Here is a 19914-nt window from a genome sequence, read left to right on the forward strand (position 1 = left end):
ACACCGCATTGAGACAGTAATTGATGCAAAAGGGGCCCAAACCAAGTACTGAGTACATATGCATGCTTATACTTTTCAGAAGTCCGATATTGTTCTATGTACAATCCTTGTTTTATTGATTTCATGTAATATTCTAATTTTCTGAGATTATGAATGTGGGGTTTTCATGAGCTGTAAGCCATAATCATCAAAATTATGACAAATCAGGGCTTGAACTATCTCACTTTGCATGGAATGAGTCGATCTCATATATTAGTTTCACCTTTTAAGTTGCATGACTGAAATAAATGAACTTTTGCACGATATTCTAATTTTTCAAGTTTCACCTGTACATCACCAAAACTGCAAAAAGAAAGAAAATTCCTTTACACAGAAACATGCATTGATGTCTTTTAACAAAACCTAGTAAATTTTATATGCAACTATCAAATACCTTAGTTGTTTTATTAGTTTATGCCATAAACTCTATCCTGTATGGTTGAGAATATGTTATCACGGTTCAGTCATTTGATCAAAAGCCATTCAATAGGGAAGAAGCTAAATGCAAATAGTTAGATAATGTGTAAAAAAAAAAAAAGCCCTCAAAAATTGTGCAAATAATCAAAATGGGAAAATTGTTATGAATATCAATGGAGATGTATTCACAGCATTATTGTAAGTGCGTATAAAAAAAGCCATATTTTTGTGGCAATTATTAAAGATTTTTAAGAAAGCAATAAAATCTATAGCAAACTCAAAAGAGTTTGAAATGCATGGAATGCAGCTTTGTCATTTACAATGCAAATTTATCCAACTTTAGAAGAAAGAGAAGCCCCCTCTCACAAATAATAGCATTTATTTCAGTGCTCATTTAATACATTACTTAGCAAAAGATGTTTGATAGTCCAAAGATGGGTTAATATCACACACATTACCATTTTCCAAATTGTTCTGACAAATCTTTTCAAGATGCCAATGGAATTAATATATTGACAAGGTACATCAAGAACTGGCCAATTTTAAGAATTATTAATGAATAAGATCATGAGAAAATAGAAATATCATGGTCATAATTCTCATGTGGATACAGTGTGGGTACAGAGAAGCTTTATTATCTAAACCTATTGCTGGCCTTTGAAGTGGAGAGAAGGATCTCTTTTATTTCTAATGCTACTGAAATTTGAAAGAAATTGAGTGCTACCTTGGGAACAAACAAGTGGTAATGAAGTTCCAACTTATTTTTTTGCCACTATTCTTAATACCAAAATTGACTACCAGAAGGGCTTTGGGAGTTCATGGGATTGATTCAAATACCTCTTACTAATCAAAACATTTTATTTTAGGCAGTATTTCACTATGCCAACTCAGCTAAAAAAATATTCTTCATATTCTCTTACCTTATGAGCACCCTAGAAGTGGTGATAAATCTATAAAGCAAAGTAAAAGTTTATAAACTTTGCTAAAACATCTGAGCATTTCTAGGTGAAACTATACCTCTAGTAGCAAAGTAAAGCCTTTTGCTTCTTGTACAATCTATCATGTTGGATAATTATAAGCATTATTTCACATAGCTCTATTCCTGCTTCTTAACTATATATGGGTAAAAGAGTTAATTATGCTGCCTAAATTCCTTAGCAGATTTTTTTAATTAGTTGGATGTGGGCTTTTCTTCCTGACTTCATGGAAATTATCAGTGTTTAGTAGATTTGTTCCATGGCAGTCCTTTTTAGTGGATCTTTGGACTCCGTTATTATTCATGTTTATTTCAAGTCTTGCCCCAGGCTCTCCAGAAAAAAACAGTTTTAAGAGCCAACACTGCCTAGAATCTATCAGCCATTACTCCTCCATTTCCTCTCATTCTCAGGAGATTTTTCTTTAAGTCTCTATCTTCCTTTTTGCCAATTTAGCAGCAGTTGTCCTTTTCTTTAGGAAAGTTATAAATCATATATGTTCTTTCCTAGGTATTATTTGGTAAAATCAGGTAATATTCGGTATAGAAAGAATATTTTGGCTAGAACAACATGTTAGCAGACGGAAACTGCAAGCTATCAATCATCACAACTGCTGGAAAAGAGAATTTGTTTATAACAGACATTCAGCAATCATACTTGCATAATAGCAAAATGTTTTAGGGATAAGAGGGATTTATTCAAGATTTGTTCATGTTTTAAAGAAAATCTCACCTGTTAGCTGATAGAGCTCTCATTAAATACTTGGATTCAGATATAATTTAAGTAATCTTTTTTAACAGCAATAACTACTTCTATTCAAGATTGTCCATTGCTAGCGTGGTACTTCAAAGCCTGGCACCATTTTGTGCAGTCATTTATATGTCTTCCTACATAATTTTTTTTACAGATTCTTATTATAGTCTTCCTGCCATTAAGATAGACTTTTTTATGTTTGCTGTTTTGACAGTTCAATCCTATGAAGAACAGAACTTTAAATATATTTGAAATGTCTGCAAATACTAGACTTAATTATTGTTTTAACTATAAATGTAAGCTGATCTCTCCAAAAGGAAGAAAATAGTCTCTGTATGGAGAAGAGAAAGTTTAGCATATATATACCACATCCTATCTTTCCTATACTTTAGTTTAAGAAGAAATACTTGTAGCTATTCTTATTGTTAAACATTGTATAAAAGTAGTAATTACTAAAAGTAAATATGAATAAGTATTTATATTAACTTCATCTAACTAAAAAGGATAATAAACATTAGTTTAGAATTAACATGCACTGTTAATGCATCCATGTCCAGCTTTTGTATTTTCCAGTATAAAATTTAGCCCAGTATAATAACAGGTTAAAAGTCTAGTTGGTATTATGTCCACTTTTGTTGAAAAATGTTTGAAATGAATTCATAATTCTCCTTATCCTTTATCATTTCCTTTTTTAAATATTTTGACAATTGCTGAGAAAATGTAACTACAGATATTAAATTTCTGCATACCATTTGGTTATGACGAGCTATTCAGAAAAATATCACGAAATACAACTTGTTGCATTGTCCCATTGTCATTTGATTGCCATGTACAACCTTCCTACCTAGCTCTTGATAAGCAAAGTCAATGAGGAAAGTCAGATTTGCTCAAGGATTGCATGATTTACTTAACAACTGCAGTGATTCATTTAACAACTGTGGCAAAAAAGGTTACAAAATGGAGTGCAACTCATTTAACAGCTTGTCTTAACAACTAAAATTTTTGGAATATTAATTTGGTTGTGGTAAGGGCACCAAATGTTTGCTTACAACAATACGAGTACTAAGTATTGTTGTAAGCAGCATTTTGGTGCCCTTACTACATTTAAAAGGTTTTAACTATTACTCTTATCTTTCAGCAAAGGCCAGCAGCTTGTGATCTGTTTTCTCGTAATTTTCACTTCACGGCATATGGAAAGAAGAATGTGTCTGCCAAAGTATCTGATTCAGTAAGTTATTTTTGAATCACTTGTTAGAGTTTGCAGCGATCCAATCAGCACACAAGTAAATAATTCAGCAGGATTCATTTATAGAAGAAATTTGTTTATATACAATAATATAAAACATAATGCATGTATACAATACCCATGCAGATCTTGCAGCATGGTAACAAGTACAAGGACAAGAAGTAGAAGAACAAAATCACAGAAGCAATATTGCAAGGACAAATGAATTCATATATATATACATACAGACCAGTTAAGCTAAGCCACGCCCCGGCTCCAAACCATCTCACATGGCTCATAACAGATCCTTTTTCTTAGTCACCAAACAGTTCCCATTGGCTGACTTCTTGTTATGGCTATCCCAGCTCATAATTTCTTATACACTGACATCATGTACATGGCTTCTTCATCCAATCCAGATATGCTGAAAAAGATAAGATATTTAGTCCACAGATTTATCTAAGTTGTAGTGTAGTTTATTTCTGAATGAATTGTTTGGTTAACAAACCATGATTTGTGGTTTAACAGTTGAATAGTTGTGGGTTACTCAATAAACCTTGGTTAAATAAGACTTAGTTTTGCATGCATAGTGTACATTTAGCCAGTAAGTAACTGTATGGGTATGCATTTGTAAATTTTAAAGCTGGATTTAAATGATCCCATCCTCAATTTTCCTTGAAGATTCTGGCATTCAATCTTGTTTGTATGGATCAGTCAAATTGCAATTTATTTATTTATCTGATCTATCCACCTGTTCAAATTAAATACTAAAGATATAATGATAGCTTACAGATAGGAAAGAGCGTTTTGTTAACATGGAAAAGAATGGCAGCAAAGAATTAAGGACTTGAGTTTAATGATGCTTGTAATTGTTTAAATTACAGAGGATCACAAAGCTGGGGAAGGAATATTATTAATCAAAACCTAAAGAGAGATATTTGAATTTTTTTCAGCACAGGGCTTATTGATTGTGCTATTCTCCAAATGTAAATTGAAATAATAATTTAAATTGTTTTGGGGTATTGCAAATATTTCATCTCAAGGTATTCTGCTTTTTTGTTATTCAGATTTCAACACAGTATCCTGTAGTGGACCATGAATTTGATGCAGTTGTAGTGGGTGCAGGTGGTGCAGGTTTAAGAGCTGCCTTTGGCTTGTCTGAGGCTGGATTTAATACAGCATGTGTTTCCAAATTATTCCCGACCAGATCTCATACTGTTGCTGCACAAGTAAGAGACCTCTTTTTCTTAGTCTGTCTTTCAAACTAAAGGAAGGGAAATGAAGCATGCCACAATTGCCGCATGCTACCTAGATTTATATTATATACAGTTGTCATTGTTTAGTAGAATCTGTTTGTCTCTTTATAACTTTGAATTTGCCTTCACAGTTCATCATATTGCAAAAATTTTTGAATTAAGTTGCCTCAATTCCATTAATTTAAAGAATGTGCTCAAAACCTGGGACCATTATTCCCTTGTCATTGAGATTTCAAGGCTTTTTATATCTGCACATTTGCAGAGTTAAGATTTCTGCAGTGTCACAGTGGTTAGCTGTGATCAAGTGATCATCATTTTCAATATTCCGTGTCAGTTTCCTCCAAGCAAAGTCAAAGGGGAAGCCAGTAGGAAGTTGGAAATGATTCCTGCTTCCACTGTTTTTCTTACCTGTGGTCATTCTGATTCTCTGCTTAGGTAAGTAAATACTTCAGGAAGGTGACCAAATAGGTTATAGGTTATCTAGTTAATGGTAATGCTTGAGGCCTAGGTTATTCTGATTTTCATGAGTAGCATATAGTGAGGTGTGCATTATATATTTATTTTGAATTGGAATATTAATTCCTGGTAAAATTTGAATCTACTTTTCATGAGAGAGATCATCTGGGGGTTTGGAATCAAATATTGCTATATGCTAATAACACCCAACTTAATTCTCCATATCATTTAACAGTAAACAAATTGATTTCCTTGATTGATTATACATTTAATAAATGAGCTGGATAAATAGAAATTACCATACATTTATTATAGACTACATGTTGTCCTAATTATGTGGCATTCAGTTCTCTTCTGGATGGGACTGCATTCTCCTTTAAATAACTATCCCATAATACAGAAATGATCCTTGATTACCAGATGTGCTTTTCCAATTGCCAACTGTTAACAATTTCTGTATAAGACATGCTTGATAAAAATTTATTATACCTTGATTGCAGCATGACTTGTTTGTAGCAATGAGCTCTATATATAGTTAACTTTGAAGAGTGTTTAAAAAGTTCAGTTGGGGTTATATACAATTAGATCCAGAATTCTAGCAGCATTTTATTTCAGTGTTGAATATATATACTGATTACCAAATTGTTTTTTGGACAGAATGCAAAGTGATTAATTTTTTTAGATCCTGAAAGGTTGAGGACATGATTAACTGAGAGACTGCTGTTCTTGACATGAACTTGCCTTGATTTCAAAGTCAGCAAGAGAAAATTTCTTAAAGATCACTTTCTGATCTTTAGAGAAAGGAATTGTATTCAATCAATCATTTTTTATTTTAGGTGCCAAGGTCTCATTTACTCATATTTTTTAAAATTTAGGTTATTATAATCAGAAAAAGGCTAAACCTACCATGCAGTTCTTATTTCTTGATCTATGAAAAAAATATCTCATGTTGATCTCTGTATTAAAGTTATGATTTATTAACATTTTAACAATTTGCCTCTACAATGACTTAATTTATAGGGAGGAATCAATGCTGCTTTGGGGAACATGGAAGATGATAACTGGCGATGGCATTTCTATGATACTGTGAAAGGCTCTGACTGGCTAGGAGATCAGGATGCAATTCATTATATGACAGAGCAGGCCCCTGCTTCAGTTATTGAGGTACAGTTACTTAGATTCCTTGACTGTCTATAAACATTCACATTGATAACATAATTAGGAAAAACAGTTTCTTTAGCTAAAATAACTGTTTTCCTTATAGTATCAATGTGAAAAGTAGGATGCATAAACATGTATTAGTTGACTGCTTTTATTTGTCTTTTAATAAAATAACTGTTACATGAAAAAAAACCCAGAAAAACTGATGATGACCATTAAATTCTTGATAATGCCAATATCATTGAAGAAATCCTTTCTGAAAGGGCAATGCCAAACAAAATGTTTATATTTTATATCATTTAAAACAGTGGTCCCCAACCTTTGCAGCTTGGCAGCCCGGCTGGGGGGTAGAGGAGAACCAGACTGCGAATGGTGGGCTGGCGCTCATGTCTGCACACATGCAGCTCAACTCACGCAAGCAGGCTGGTGTGTACATACATGCCATGCAGTTCCACTGCAAGTTCTTTCCCACCGCTCATACAGTCCAGTTCTGAATAGGTCACAGCCAGGTAGTAGGCTATGGCCTGGGTGTTGAGACTCCTGACTCCTTTAAAATCATTGTACATTCATCAACAAATTTCAGGTTTGGGTCACAAAAAAATCTTACATGATTTTTCTAGATTGAGATACCCTACTTAATTGTCTGTTTTAAGACATGATCCATTGCAATCTACCGAAGTTTACCTAATATTCTTCATTTCCTCTTTAGATGTTTTAATTTTTTTGGCTTTTCGTATTCTGTGTATCATTGAAAAATGGGGAACTGTTATCCTTAATAATCAGACTATTTTTATGATTTTGGTCTGATAACGTCATTATGTCATTATGTCATCATTAAAGGATGAAGGCTATTGCTTAGCGCAATGTAAGCCGCTCTGAGTCTCCGGAGAAGGGCGGCATATAAATCAATTTAAAAAAAAAAAATGTCCAAACTTACTTGTGAAAAAAAATTGATTCAAACTTGGCATTTCAGACCTATCCATACGGTGTTTTCTTACCAGTTTTCTTACCAGTGTCACATAAGTGATTTGCCATTGCTTTCTTTTGGGCTTGATTTTGTCATTTGTTCTAAGTGGGTCGGTTTTCTTCATGGTGATACAGTCTTCCTGGTCCTTATCAGTACAGATTATTCTTAGTTTTCCCCTTCCCCTTTTAATTTTACAAGCAAAGATGACATACCAAAAAGAAAAGTAGTTGCAGGTTTTGCGGGATGACATTTTTTGATAGACCTTATATTGTTTTCCCTCAAAATAGTAATAGATGCAGGCAAACTATATTTCTTATGTGCAGCAGAAGCTTCAGTATTCAAATATTCTTTTTCTAATGTGTGGTTCTCAATTTTTGAGAATTGAATTATCACAGTTGTTAAATATTATGTGGGCTAATACAGAAGGCCTCAGGACATATTTAGGTCTCTAAATGGTGTCCACAAATTGCTAAACTTAAATAAATTAAATTACTGCATTTAAAAATGGCCAAGAACTCATGTGATCACTAAATCTCATAACATTTCAATACTTTTGCTTAAAATGAGACTGAGTGAAAATATCAATATCTTTTGAGATTTTAGCTATTAAAAACAAATATACATGTTTATTTACATATTACAGCCTTCTTATAGTGCAGTATTGTCATAATTCATGAATAATCTAGGAACTGTAGTGATATTACTAGCTAATTTTCAGTAACTTCTATTAGAACCCCCAGTTACATAATAGTGTAGAATCTTGCAACAAAACATACTAAATAGATTAAAATGTTGCTTAGTTTATGTTATCTCCTTTTATTTTCTTTTTTGTTTTTGGAAGCTGAGATATTTTCAGATGTATTATATGTCACTTTACTAATTTTCCTTGTCTTTATAAAAGTAATTAAATTATCTCATTTTGGATTCCTCAGCTAGAGAATTATGGTATGCCATTTAGTAGGACAGAAGATGGAAAGATCTATCAACGTGCTTTTGGAGGTCAGAGCCTTAAATTTGGGAAAGGAGGACAGGCTCATCGTTGCTGTTGTGTGGCTGATAGGACAGGTCACTCTCTGTTACACACACTGTATGGACGGGTAAGTAGTTGTTTATGGAGTGGGGAACAAAGATCACTAAAGTCATGATTAACAGTTGCTTTTAAAATTGATGATGGCAGTGGCTTATGCCTATTGCTGTTGTGACTCACGCCAGGTAAAATTTGGCTGATGTTCCTATATATTGTCTGTATAAGTAAACAGTCAAAATAATAGAAAGTTTGTATAAGTGATATTTCTCTATTACTCAGAATTCAAAATGACGTTTTTTAAAAAATAAACCTTTTCTTTTCTTTTCTTTGTGTGTGTGTGTGTGTATATATATATATATAATATATATATATATATATATATATGTATGTATGTATGTATGTATGTATGTATGTATGTATGTAGGTCTTTGGTTATTCGGGTCTTCTCCCACGTAAAATTGGAAGTGTCTTGGTGACGTTTCGACGAAGTCTCATTCGTCATCTTCAGGCTGGTGTTCTCGGCTTCGTGCTTCCAGGAGCAATTTGCAATTTGCACCTGGAAGCACGAAGCCGAGAACACCAGCCTGAAGATGACGAATGAGACTTCGTCGAAACGTCGCCAAGACACTTCCAATTTTACGTGGGAGAAGACCCGAATAACCAAAGACCTACATACAAACACCCGCGAAAACCTGAGAAAACATATATATATATATATATATATATATATATATATATATATATATATATATATATATATATATATAGTTTTATTTTTGTTCTTATAAAATATAATGGAACTGTAAAGATGCCTTGTAGTAGGTCAGATCATTGGACTATGTATTCTAGTAGATGATAGCTAGTGATCAGAGAAGACAGCTTGGGATTGTTGTGGATACATAATGAATATGTTAATCCAGTGGGTTCTTTGAAAATAGTAATTTCCAAATTAGACTTTAAGAAAGAAATTCAATATTGCCGGCAAATAATAGTTTTATAAGTGTGATTTCACATAAAAACTATTTATGACAGTTGTATCATAAAAAGGCTATTATGTGCTTGAAAATGTAGAAGAAAAAAGCTATTGGTGGTCAAATTAAAGTCGGAGGAAACTTTAAAAATCTAATGTGTTTTTAATTGAGAGACAGACAAGAGTATGTATTAGCAAAGACATGGAAAGGACCAGACTTGTTTTTCACATCTCAAAATCTAGAACTTGGATCATCAACAAAGTTGAATGCAAAGATAAAATTAGGTATCATTTCACACAAGCTATACTTAAAACTATCTAATTCTCATCTAAACCATGAACAGGCTCTCAATTTGAATAAATTTAACATTTATTAAAATAGTGTCAAGATGAATGAATGTGTATGTGTAGATTTATGTTGTCACTATTTTAATCCATTGCTCAAGTAGAATACTTCATACAATTTCAGACAAATGGCTGTCCAATCTCTTCTTAAAAATCTCCAGTGGTACAGCATCCACAATTTCTGAAGGCAAGCTGTTCTGCTGATTAATTGTTATCACTGAAGAAATTTCTCCTTACTTCTAGATTTGTTCTCTCCTTGATTAATTTCCATCCTTTGCTTCTTGTCCTTCTTTCAGGTGCTTTGGAGAATAGGTTGACCCTCTATTATTTCTTAAATATTGTATCATGTCACTCCTTGTCCTTCTTTTCATTAGACTAGATATACCCAGTTTCTCCAACCCTTCTTCATATGTTTGAGCCTCTAGACAATCATCTTTGTTGCTCTTTTCTGCATTTGTTTCTAGACTCTCAAAATCTTTTTTTTATATCCTGGTGACCAAAACTGGATGCAGTATTCCAAGTGTGGTCTTACCAAGGCATTATAAAACAGTACTATTATTTCATCCCTCTATTAATGTAGCCTAGGACTGCAATGGCTTTTTTGGCAGCTGCAACCAGGGTGGATTTGATTTAAATCAAACTGATTTAAATCACGATTTAAATCCTAGTCAGTAAAGCTTGATTTAAATCATAGTTTTCTACATAAAGAGTAATTCTTGCTGGTATAACTTTAATATGCAAGTTGATGAAGATTTTTAGAATAACAACTTTTCATATTAATTTTTTTTATGCCCCATTTAATAGGCTAATCATTCATATTTGGACAACTTTTCTGTTGTACTTAGGAAGGAGAAAAATAATCATTACCTTAATAATAACAATTTAAATAGATTTATTCAACTGAAACAATAACATTACAGCATATGTTATTTGCTTAAACAAACATCCATGTTTGTTAACTAATTTGGCTAAACAAAATATATATATTTTAAGAAATTTAGACTGTCAGCCCAGCCTACACATGAAAAACTTAAATACTGTCCTCTGTAGCTCACTTGTCATCTTCATCATCTTCTTTGTTCATAATCTGGAAAAGAAAAACAAGCTTTCCTTCTTTATCGGGTCCCAAACGATTTCTCAATTTAGAATGAATGAGTCCAAAGGAAGAGAATATTCTTTCAACACCTGCAGAAGAAGCTACTGCTGTTAAAAGTGAAATCATTACTTGAACAGTCTCTAAATCCAAGTGCTTAAGTGACTTCCACCAGTTCACTGGTGTGACTTTCTTTAAAATATCTTCAGCAAACATATATTTCTTGAATGGTTCCCCTTAGCTTTGAAGTTTATTATAGTTGGCATTACAGATGGATGATTGCTGGATACCCATGTCATAGCTAACTCCTCTTCCTCAGCACTTAAGTTTTGACCCTGATACTGGATATTGACAATATTTGCCAAAAAATGAGCTGGAGACAGTACTTGTCCCATTCATTTTTTTAATACGTGTAATTTAATTCTGTCCATGTGTAGTTCTGTTTTTAAGTGTTCACTCAGTTCCTTCCAAATTTCAACAGCATCAGCAATAAAACAGCTATTTTTCTGTATAGAGATGGGTTTCAGGATGCTCAGCATATGTTCAACATTTCTCTTAAGCCCAATGTTGAGGATTTTGGCCGTGACAGTGCCACGTCTATTTTATCTCGGTTTTCTTCACAAACTGTCATCAGAATAAGCCAGTTCTTGATATACTGCTCAAAACAGTCCACCACAGAGTTCCATCTAACATCTTGTGGGAGCGTTAGCTTGGTTCCACCCATCCTTTTCAGAACTGCTGCAGCAAAATGATTGTTACGGAAGTATTTAGCAATTTCAACAACATTAGTCTTTATTTCTGGAACACTTAAGTCTTTGACTAAGAGGTGTAGCAAATAAGCAGTGCAACCATATGTTATTAGCTTTGTATTCCCTTCCTGCTCTTCTAAATTTCTTCTCATCTTGGATACATTTGCAGCATTGTCTGTGATCAAACTGCGTACTAGACATTTGAATTTTTGTTCACATGTTATTATAGCTTTTACTGCCACTTCTTGTAAGTATTCTGCTGTGTGTGCATTTCCTGACATATCAATTGTTTGTGCAAGGAAGACTTTCTCTTCTTCTGTTGTTATACAAGCACATACAATAGGATCATTGTGGACATTACTTCATCCATCAATACTTAGGTTAACAATTCTACCCTCCAGGCTGTTGCACATTGCTCCATTTCTCTGTCATACACTTTATCCAGCAGTTTCCCTGCAACATCTGCTCTGCTGGGTGGACTGTATCCTGGTGCCAGTGACTGAACCATATTAATGAAATGTGGGTTCTCAGTCAGACGGAAAGAAGAGTTCGTTGCATAAACAAACTGGGCAATTTTTTCAGCAATTAACTTTTTTTCTAATCTGCTAGTTTTTATCACAAACTTATCTATGGTGGTTCCAGGAGGGAAGGGTTTTTTCTTTCTTTTAGGTGATAGTGATATGTGGCTGTGATAGTGATATGCTAATGAAGCATTATCCTGGATGGATAACTCTGAAACTGTAGAACAGGAGGATGGTGATCTTGAAGGTGGATAGTTTCCAGAATCCATGAATTCCCCTAAACAAATGTTATTTTATTGTTTATACAATTTTTGCTTATTGTACACAGCACTGCCCCAAAAGGAATATTTGCTTTTCTTCTGTACCAAATGACAGTAACATGCAATAATAATAAGAAATATAATTTTGCTCAAACATGACAGTTCAAGGCAGTCTTTAGAAATATGATTCAATAAAAATGTTTACCAACCTGAAGATCCTGCCTGTTCAAATGTGTTTCTTTGGTCATCTTCTCATGATGTTGCCTCATTCGGGCCACCAGGCCTTGCATTTCTTTGTTGCAGTGTTTGCAGTTTGCATGCATGCCTGCCTTATCGATAGGTAAAGGAACTTCATTAAAATATTGCCAAACTGGGTCTCTTTTATGGCCTGCTTTCATTACAGGTTTTTTCCTCCAAGGAAAGAATATGATAAACCTCAGGTCATACACACAAAAAGATCCAAAGACTTGTCTGTCTGTGGCTGTGCAGTATTGTGCTCAGAAAGTTTCACTTTCATTTTGTACTGCTTGTCTGCTTGCCCCTTCCTCCTCACACTTAGTTTCACTTTCTTCTTGTGCAGATCTATTCTACTCCAAACAATCAGAAAAATATTGTTTCTATTCTATTCACTGAACGTCTTGAAACTTAGCACTGAAGGGGTTGATTCTGTATTCATAGGTTTGTAGAACAATAGGATTAAGGTCTTTTTCTCAACTCTGTTCATGTTATAATATTTTTGCTGTGAAGAAGAGGCATGTGATCTCTGCTGAGTCAAATTCAGTTTTGAGAACTGCAAAAGTAAACCAAGCATCTGTGATAATATCTTGTAGGCAGAGAAACTGCCCAATAATCTTACAAAAACCTCTGGAAGAGCAGGACATTGTGAATGGATTAAAGGAATTTATTTACCAAAAAAATTAAACATATACAGCCTTATTCTATATAATTAAAAAACTAATCTTTATTTCATGATGGAATAACCTTTGGATGGTAATATATTTTCCTCAAAAAGCATTTTATTTAAAAAAATCTGATTTAAATAAAAAAAATCTAATTTAAATAAAAAAAATCTGATTTTTTTTTTATTTTTTTAAAAAAATCATTGATTTTTATCCACCCTGGCTGCAACACACTGCTTTGGCTTATATATAAGTGTTTGTCAACTAGAAGTCCTAGATCCCTTTCATAGTTATTTCTGTTGAGCTAGGAACCACCTAGTCTATACCTGTGGATTTGATTTTGACTCTGATTATATGGTATCAAATCCAACTAATGCTTTGTTCATATGTCACTGATTATTACTAGGTAGTTCAATCCCACATTGTCACATAATTTTGGATTATTCTTAAAAGAAAAAGACATTTTAAATCAAAGGTCTTAATAGAAATAGTTATATGAAACAACTTCTCAAATCCTTGTGATATTATCAAGGCTCTTAATATTAATTATATATATGATTGCAAATATAATGCATCCACTTTCTTTTGATTTAATTCATTCAATCAATTTCTATAGTTGCCCATCATCAGTCAGTGATTCTGAGCAGCTTACAATTGAAAAAAATATATTACTCTTAAGAATACTAAAAACTAAAAACGCCAGATTAAACATAATAGGACAGACTATTTGGCCAGTTAACAATACAGCCAGGAAACAGGGTGCTTGACACATTTAGTGCCCCAAGCTTGAGAACATAGTCAGGTTTTTAGAGTCTTACAAAAGGATAACAGGATTGGAGCCATTCTAATCTCTGAAGGAAGGATGTTCCATAAAACGGGCCACGGTGGAAAAAAACTTGTCTTTTGCTCTCCACCAGCTGACATTCTTTGACTGATAAGAACTGCAGTATCTCCATTCTGCAGAATCCATTGAATGTTTTTTTAGGGTTATTGCTTTAACATTCTCATAAACATATTAAATATTTATAAAATACCTAAAATAGGTAGGTTCTTAGCCAGATGTATGGTCTAAAGAAATACTTTCTAATTCTTCTTCTTGTGCCATGTCTGTCATTGGACGTTGGCGATCATGTTGGAAATCCTATTTTTGTCAACAGCCGTTGAAAAAGTGCTGCTGAGTTTTGTCCAAACCAGTCCCTTAGGTTTTGAAGCCATGATGTTCTTCTTCTGCCTGGCCCTCGTTTGCCTTCACTTTTTCCCTGGAGTATTAAGTGAAGGATGCTGTATTTTTCTGGGTGTCGCATCACATGTCCAAAATACATTCTAATTACATAATGAAATTAACATTGTTGCTTAACTATTGAAATTAATGCTTTTTTCTCTTTCTCTCACCATCAGTCGCTCAGATATGATACCAGTTACTTTGTGGAATATTTTGCTCTTGATCTTCTAATGGAAAATGGAGAATGTTGTGGTATTATTGCACTTTGCATAGAAGATGGAACAATACATCGTTTTAGAGCAAAGAATACAGTTATTGCCACTGGGTAATATGTTAATAATCATATGAAGAAATGTCAATGCCAATATCTGGGCCATCTTGTTTTAATTCATCCAGCATTATCATTTTTTCATATAATATAATATGCCAGTAGTTTATATTCTTCCATGCGTTTTTGCCTTCTAGATGAGATAGGGCATGAGAAATGTAATGCAGCCCACATCTTCATGTAACTATATGAATGTAACTATAACATTTTTGTTAAAATCTATTTTTATTTTTATTTTTTGCATGGATGCAATCAATCCTGGAGCGATGGTAGGCTCGCTTCACTGGATGTGTTCTAGCAGAAGTTAGACAGGAATTATTTACCGTAAATGCCTACATTGAGTATGGTATTAGGCTTGATAGCCTAAACAGTCAGATTGTTTTGGATCCATTTTTCAGCCTTTTGGACATTTACTTTCTGTAGCATTCTGATTTCTAATAATAAAACCTCTGATGCGCAAAGAAATTTCAAGATTGGTTTCAAAAATTATGATTTATTTTTATTGTCTATGAGCTGGGGAATGCTAAAGATGGAAAGTTGTCTGAGTTAAATAGCTCCCATTCCTATGACGATGACAACCAAAATGATGATGATGTGTGTGTGTTAGTTAAAAAAAAAATGTGTTATTAAAATGTAACCATTTTGCTTTTAAATACCAGCTACATGATCTGAAGTGTGTTGGTGGAAAGTCGAAACACGGGAATCTGATTTAAAAATCTGTATTTCAGACACACAATAAGCCACTCTTTGTGGAAGAATGGCATATTATGATCTATAATACTAAAAAACAGGAAAAAATACTTAAAAGTGACACATAGATGGTATGACTGCATATTGCTAAGATGCAAGTTGCTAACATTACTGAGGGAGGCCCAAATATTGGAAGTGGAATGTTTTAAACGTTAAAGAGATGACTTATGACTTCATGTTACTCATGAAACATTTTCTTTCCTGCCTTATGAGTAAGTAGATGCTAACTATGAACTTTTTCCAGAGGATATGGGCGCACATATTTTAGCTGTACTTCTGCACACACTTGTACTGGAGATGGCACAGCAATGGTTACACGGGCAGGCCTTCCTTGCCAGGATTTGGAATTTGTACAATTCCATCCCACAGGTAAAAACTATTATTATGTTACAGGGAACTAAATTTTGTAGAAATCCTTTTTTTTCCTTAATTTTTTAAAATCAAGATGTTGTGCAGTAGAATATTATCTATGTCTATTCATTGTTTTTATTGGATAACCTTCAATAGATTGTAGGAATCCTATAGATCTTGTATATCTTTAGCAATTTTAGCAAAGTAAAGAAATATCCCATGAAGTTCTAATTAGTAAACTATTTAATTAGCTTCAATTATTTGAGAATTTAGCAGATACAGGCAGACTCAAAAACATATTCCACAGTTATGAAATAACTACTTTGTCCATGTTTATGGCCATCTTCTCAAAAAAATGTTCATTTTGTTTCTAGCATTGAACAGATTTTGAATGCAGTGGCTTAAGCAGCATCTTCCAGTACTATGACTACAGTAAATAAAAATTGGAAATTTTGTTTTCTATAAAATTGTAAAATTGTATTCTGAGCAAAGTAAATTCTTAAATTCAGGCAAAGTAAAAACATAAAAAGATTGACAGAGTAAAAATAAAGAAATAATGTATTTTAATCAAATACAAATACCATATTTTTCAGACTATAAGACGCACTCCCCCCCCCCAAAAAAAAGTGGGTGGAAATGTCTGTGCATCTTATAGAGCGAATATTGCGGCAAGGGAGTTGGTGCAGCACCAATCGGCCGCAGCGAATGGGTAGTGGTGAACGGGCAGATTTTTTTTCTTCCTCTCCTCTTCTAAAGCTAATGTGAGTCTTATAGTGCAAAGCGTCTTATAGTCCGAAAAATACAGTAGTTCTTAACTTACAACTACTACTTATTTTTCACACTTATGAGTGTTGCAACATCCCCATGGTCACGTCATCAAATTTAGGAGCTTGGCAATTGAGTCATATTTATGACAATTGTAGTGACCTGGGGTCACATTAGTGGTGGGTTTCTATTGATTCACCCCAGTTCGGGCGAACCAGTAGTGGGGGCGGCGGGAGGCTCCACCAACCCACCCAGACATCACAGACGCTCTGCACATGCGCAGAAAGTTCTATGCATGGGCAGAAGTGCCACACGCTCACAGTTCGGAACCGGTAGCGAAGGTAAGTGGAACCCACTACTTGGTCACATGATAACCTTAACGACCTTCTGACAAGCAAAGTCAATGGGGAAGCCAGATTCACTTAACAGCCGTGTTACTAATCTAATAGCTGTGGTGATTCACTTATCCACTGTGGCAAAAAAGATTGTAAAATAGGGCAAATGTCATTTAACAAATATTTCTCTTAGGGCTCAATTGTAAGTCAAGGACTACCTGTAGACAATAGAAAAAGATAACCTTGAAATATCTAGTTGACATTTCTATTGCAACTTACTGGCATGTTTCTTTTTCTAAGACATTGATTCTTTCTGAAAATAGTAATAGGAGAAGAATGGGAAGTAACTGAGATATATTAATTATGAATATTGCATTTATCTGTTAATTATGAAAAAGCATTCTTACATCATCTATTACATTATTTTCTCCACCTTTCTGAAATGTATAAATATAAGTGCATCCTTTTGTCTGTAGTGGTCTCTTTCATTATTCTTTGAAGTGAGTCCCTCCAATGTGCATTGAATAATAAATACTATAGTGAGTATAAAATAATTCCAGATTCTGTGTGCAGTTTCTTATATGTGGTAAATTTAAAAAGATGGATGTCCATCAAGGAAGTTTAACTTGCAATTAATTGGAGAACAGGTACTATTACAATTATAGTCATAAGCCATAATGATTGTAAAATGGTTAAGTCACGTGACTGACCTGATTTTATAACTGTTTTTACAGCACTTGTTGAGTGAATCACTGCAGTCGTTAAGTGAATCCATTGTTAAGCGAATCCTGGTCATGTACAACCACAATTGAGCTCAAAATTTCCATTGCTAAGCAAGGCATTTGTTAAGTAGTCTTGCCTCATTTTTACCACAGTTGTTAAGTAAACCACTGCAGTTGTTAAGTAACATGGTTCTTAACCATGAATCTGTCTTCCTCATTAAAGTTGCAAAAGGTGGTCACATGTCCCCAGGACACTGCAGTAGTCATAAATACATGCCAGTTGTCAAGCATCTGAATTTTGATCATGTGACCATGGCAAAGCTGCAATGGTCATAAGTGTGAAAAATGGTCATAAGTCATTTTTTCCAGTGCTTTTGTAGCTTCCAACAGTCACTAAATGAATGCTTGAAAGTCATGAATTACTTGCAGTTGTTAAGTAAACCAGCATTTTGCCAATAATTGGAAGTAACTGCAGGATCTCCTGTGTGCTGCAGGAGAGTCCAAGCAATGGGGTTCAAGTTTAGCCTGGTTGGCCAGAGACTGAGTTGAATTTGCCTAGCCATGCCTCTTTCTCCCATGAGCCTACAGTGTTTCAACTCAGTCGGCCTAAAGAGACCTGCTTTAAATTTCTCTGTTTTAGAAAAATTATTTAAAATACTCTGCCAGCCACAGAAAGAAGCCTCTTTCTCCCTTTTCTCTTTAAAATTACCACCAACAGCCTGAGGTGTTTTCCAGCTGCAGCCGGGAGCTCCCAGAGCTAATCTCTTGCCTCAGGGGCCTCTCCTAATTAACAGCACAGCGGAGGCAATCCTTTTAAAGGCAAATTTGACTCCTGGCAGCTTTTAAAGGCAAATTTGGCTTCTAGCAGCTCAGAAACGGAGCAAAAGCCTCAAACTTTCAGAAACCTTCAAGGGATCTTAATTAGCAGTCCTTGTTTATCGGAAACATAGCAAGGAGCCATGTGAGTTTTGGCGATCGGGCCTAGCATTGCTGGCTGATTTACTGCTATTGCCTTTATGGTAATAAAGCAAAAAATAAAATCTGGTCACATGACTGTGGGATGCTACTAAGAAGATAAATATAGCAGTGTTATCAAGCATTTGAAGTACAGTCAAATCCAGATTGTAAATCCCCTTTTTTGAGTACATCGTAAATCAAAGACTACTTATAAAAATAGTCTTGAAAGTTCGAAAGTCTTATTTATATCTTGCTTTAGGGATGTAAATGTTAGGCATTGACTTTCAAAATATAAGATAAGTAGTGTTTTCATCACTTGCTCAAAACTTTTCAATATTGGTCATATTGAAAAGCTCAACAAGGTTGGACCTGGTTGTCCCAGAAAATCCCTGGAATAGGAAAGCAATCCTGGAAAATGTAATAGGAAAACCCATTTTATATTGTCAAGCAAACTATGTACATATGTCTGTAATCACTGTAGTCAAGCTTGACTTGAAAGAAACTCTACTCGTATTAAGATAATTCAATAAATTCAGGGTTCTGACGCATGCCCTAATTAAATCATGAGTCTTTTCCCCTCCATGGTAGGTCATCTCTTTGTCAAGACAAGACGCTGACATTTATAAAATTGTATTTTAAAAAATCAGTAAATAATTGCCAGGTCATAATTTGAAGCTAACCTTTGTAGAGTATTGTTCAGTTAGGTGTTACATTACATCAAATGTTATAGAAAATTTTGTTTTGGGGGTGATAGATATCATTGATAAAATGTTGTAATTTTAATATATTTTGCAGGTATTTATGGAGCTGGCTGCCTTATTACAGAAGGCTGTCGTGGTGAAGGAGGTATTTTAATTAACAGTGAAGGAGAAAGATTTATGGAGAGATATGCTCCAGTTGCCAAAGATCTAGCTTCCCGAGATGTTGTATCTCGTTCTATGACTATTGAGATCCGTGAAGGAAGGCAAGTTTAATCTATCAAGTCCATAAATGTGATTATAAAAGATGCAGAGTACAACCAGCTAATTCAACATATTGTATCTTAAAGAATAAAATACTTTCTTGAAGATAGTTACAAGGTTAATTTATAAATTTCTTAGGAGAAGGAGAATAAAAAACCCAGCTAAATTCTGGAGTCCATAAATAGTCTCTGTGAAAAACAATGAGAATACTGTAGTGCTTCACTGTCATCATTCAGAAAACCTACTTGGATTAAAATATGTTGAGTCACATAAATTTTTAAACAGAAATAACACATTTTTTCTAGTTTCTTTAAATGAATCTGCTTGCTGGCTTCAGTTAAATATAGAACGACCAAACTAATACCTTTCATTTAGTGCAGTATTTCTCCTTTACAAATTTTTCTAAGGTT

The 19914-nt window shown here is 34.1% G+C and overlaps 1 protein-coding gene and 1 long non-coding RNA gene across 2 annotated transcripts in view; one reads left to right on the forward strand and one right to left on the reverse strand.

The window, feature by feature from the left end:
* The window catches only part of SDHA (succinate dehydrogenase complex flavoprotein subunit A), a 40575-nt gene that overhangs the window by 2558 nt on the left and 18103 nt on the right, over positions 1-19914 (forward strand). Inside the window, exons 2-8 of the mRNA XM_034416331.3 lie at positions 3322-3411; positions 4476-4637; positions 6141-6284; positions 8181-8345; positions 14511-14659; positions 15657-15781; positions 19338-19506. Of these exons, the coding sequence (XP_034272222.1) occupies positions 3322-3411; positions 4476-4637; positions 6141-6284; positions 8181-8345; positions 14511-14659; positions 15657-15781; positions 19338-19506 (1004 nt within the window). The remainder of the gene's footprint in view (positions 1-3321; positions 3412-4475; positions 4638-6140; positions 6285-8180; positions 8346-14510; positions 14660-15656; positions 15782-19337; positions 19507-19914) is intronic.
* LOC117664906 (uncharacterized) overlaps positions 3621-19914 on the reverse strand; it is a 32055-nt gene continuing 15761 nt past the window's right edge. Inside the window, exon 3 of the long non-coding RNA XR_004591194.2 lies at positions 3621-3832. This is a non-coding gene — a long non-coding RNA (uncharacterized LOC117664906). The remainder of the gene's footprint in view (positions 3833-19914) is intronic.

This window comes from Pantherophis guttatus, chromosome 4 (genome assembly GCF_059756535.1).
Source record: "Pantherophis guttatus breed Tessera chromosome 4, ASM5975653v1, whole genome shotgun sequence".
Classification (NCBI taxonomy): Eukaryota; Metazoa; Chordata; class Lepidosauria; order Squamata; family Colubridae; genus Pantherophis; species Pantherophis guttatus.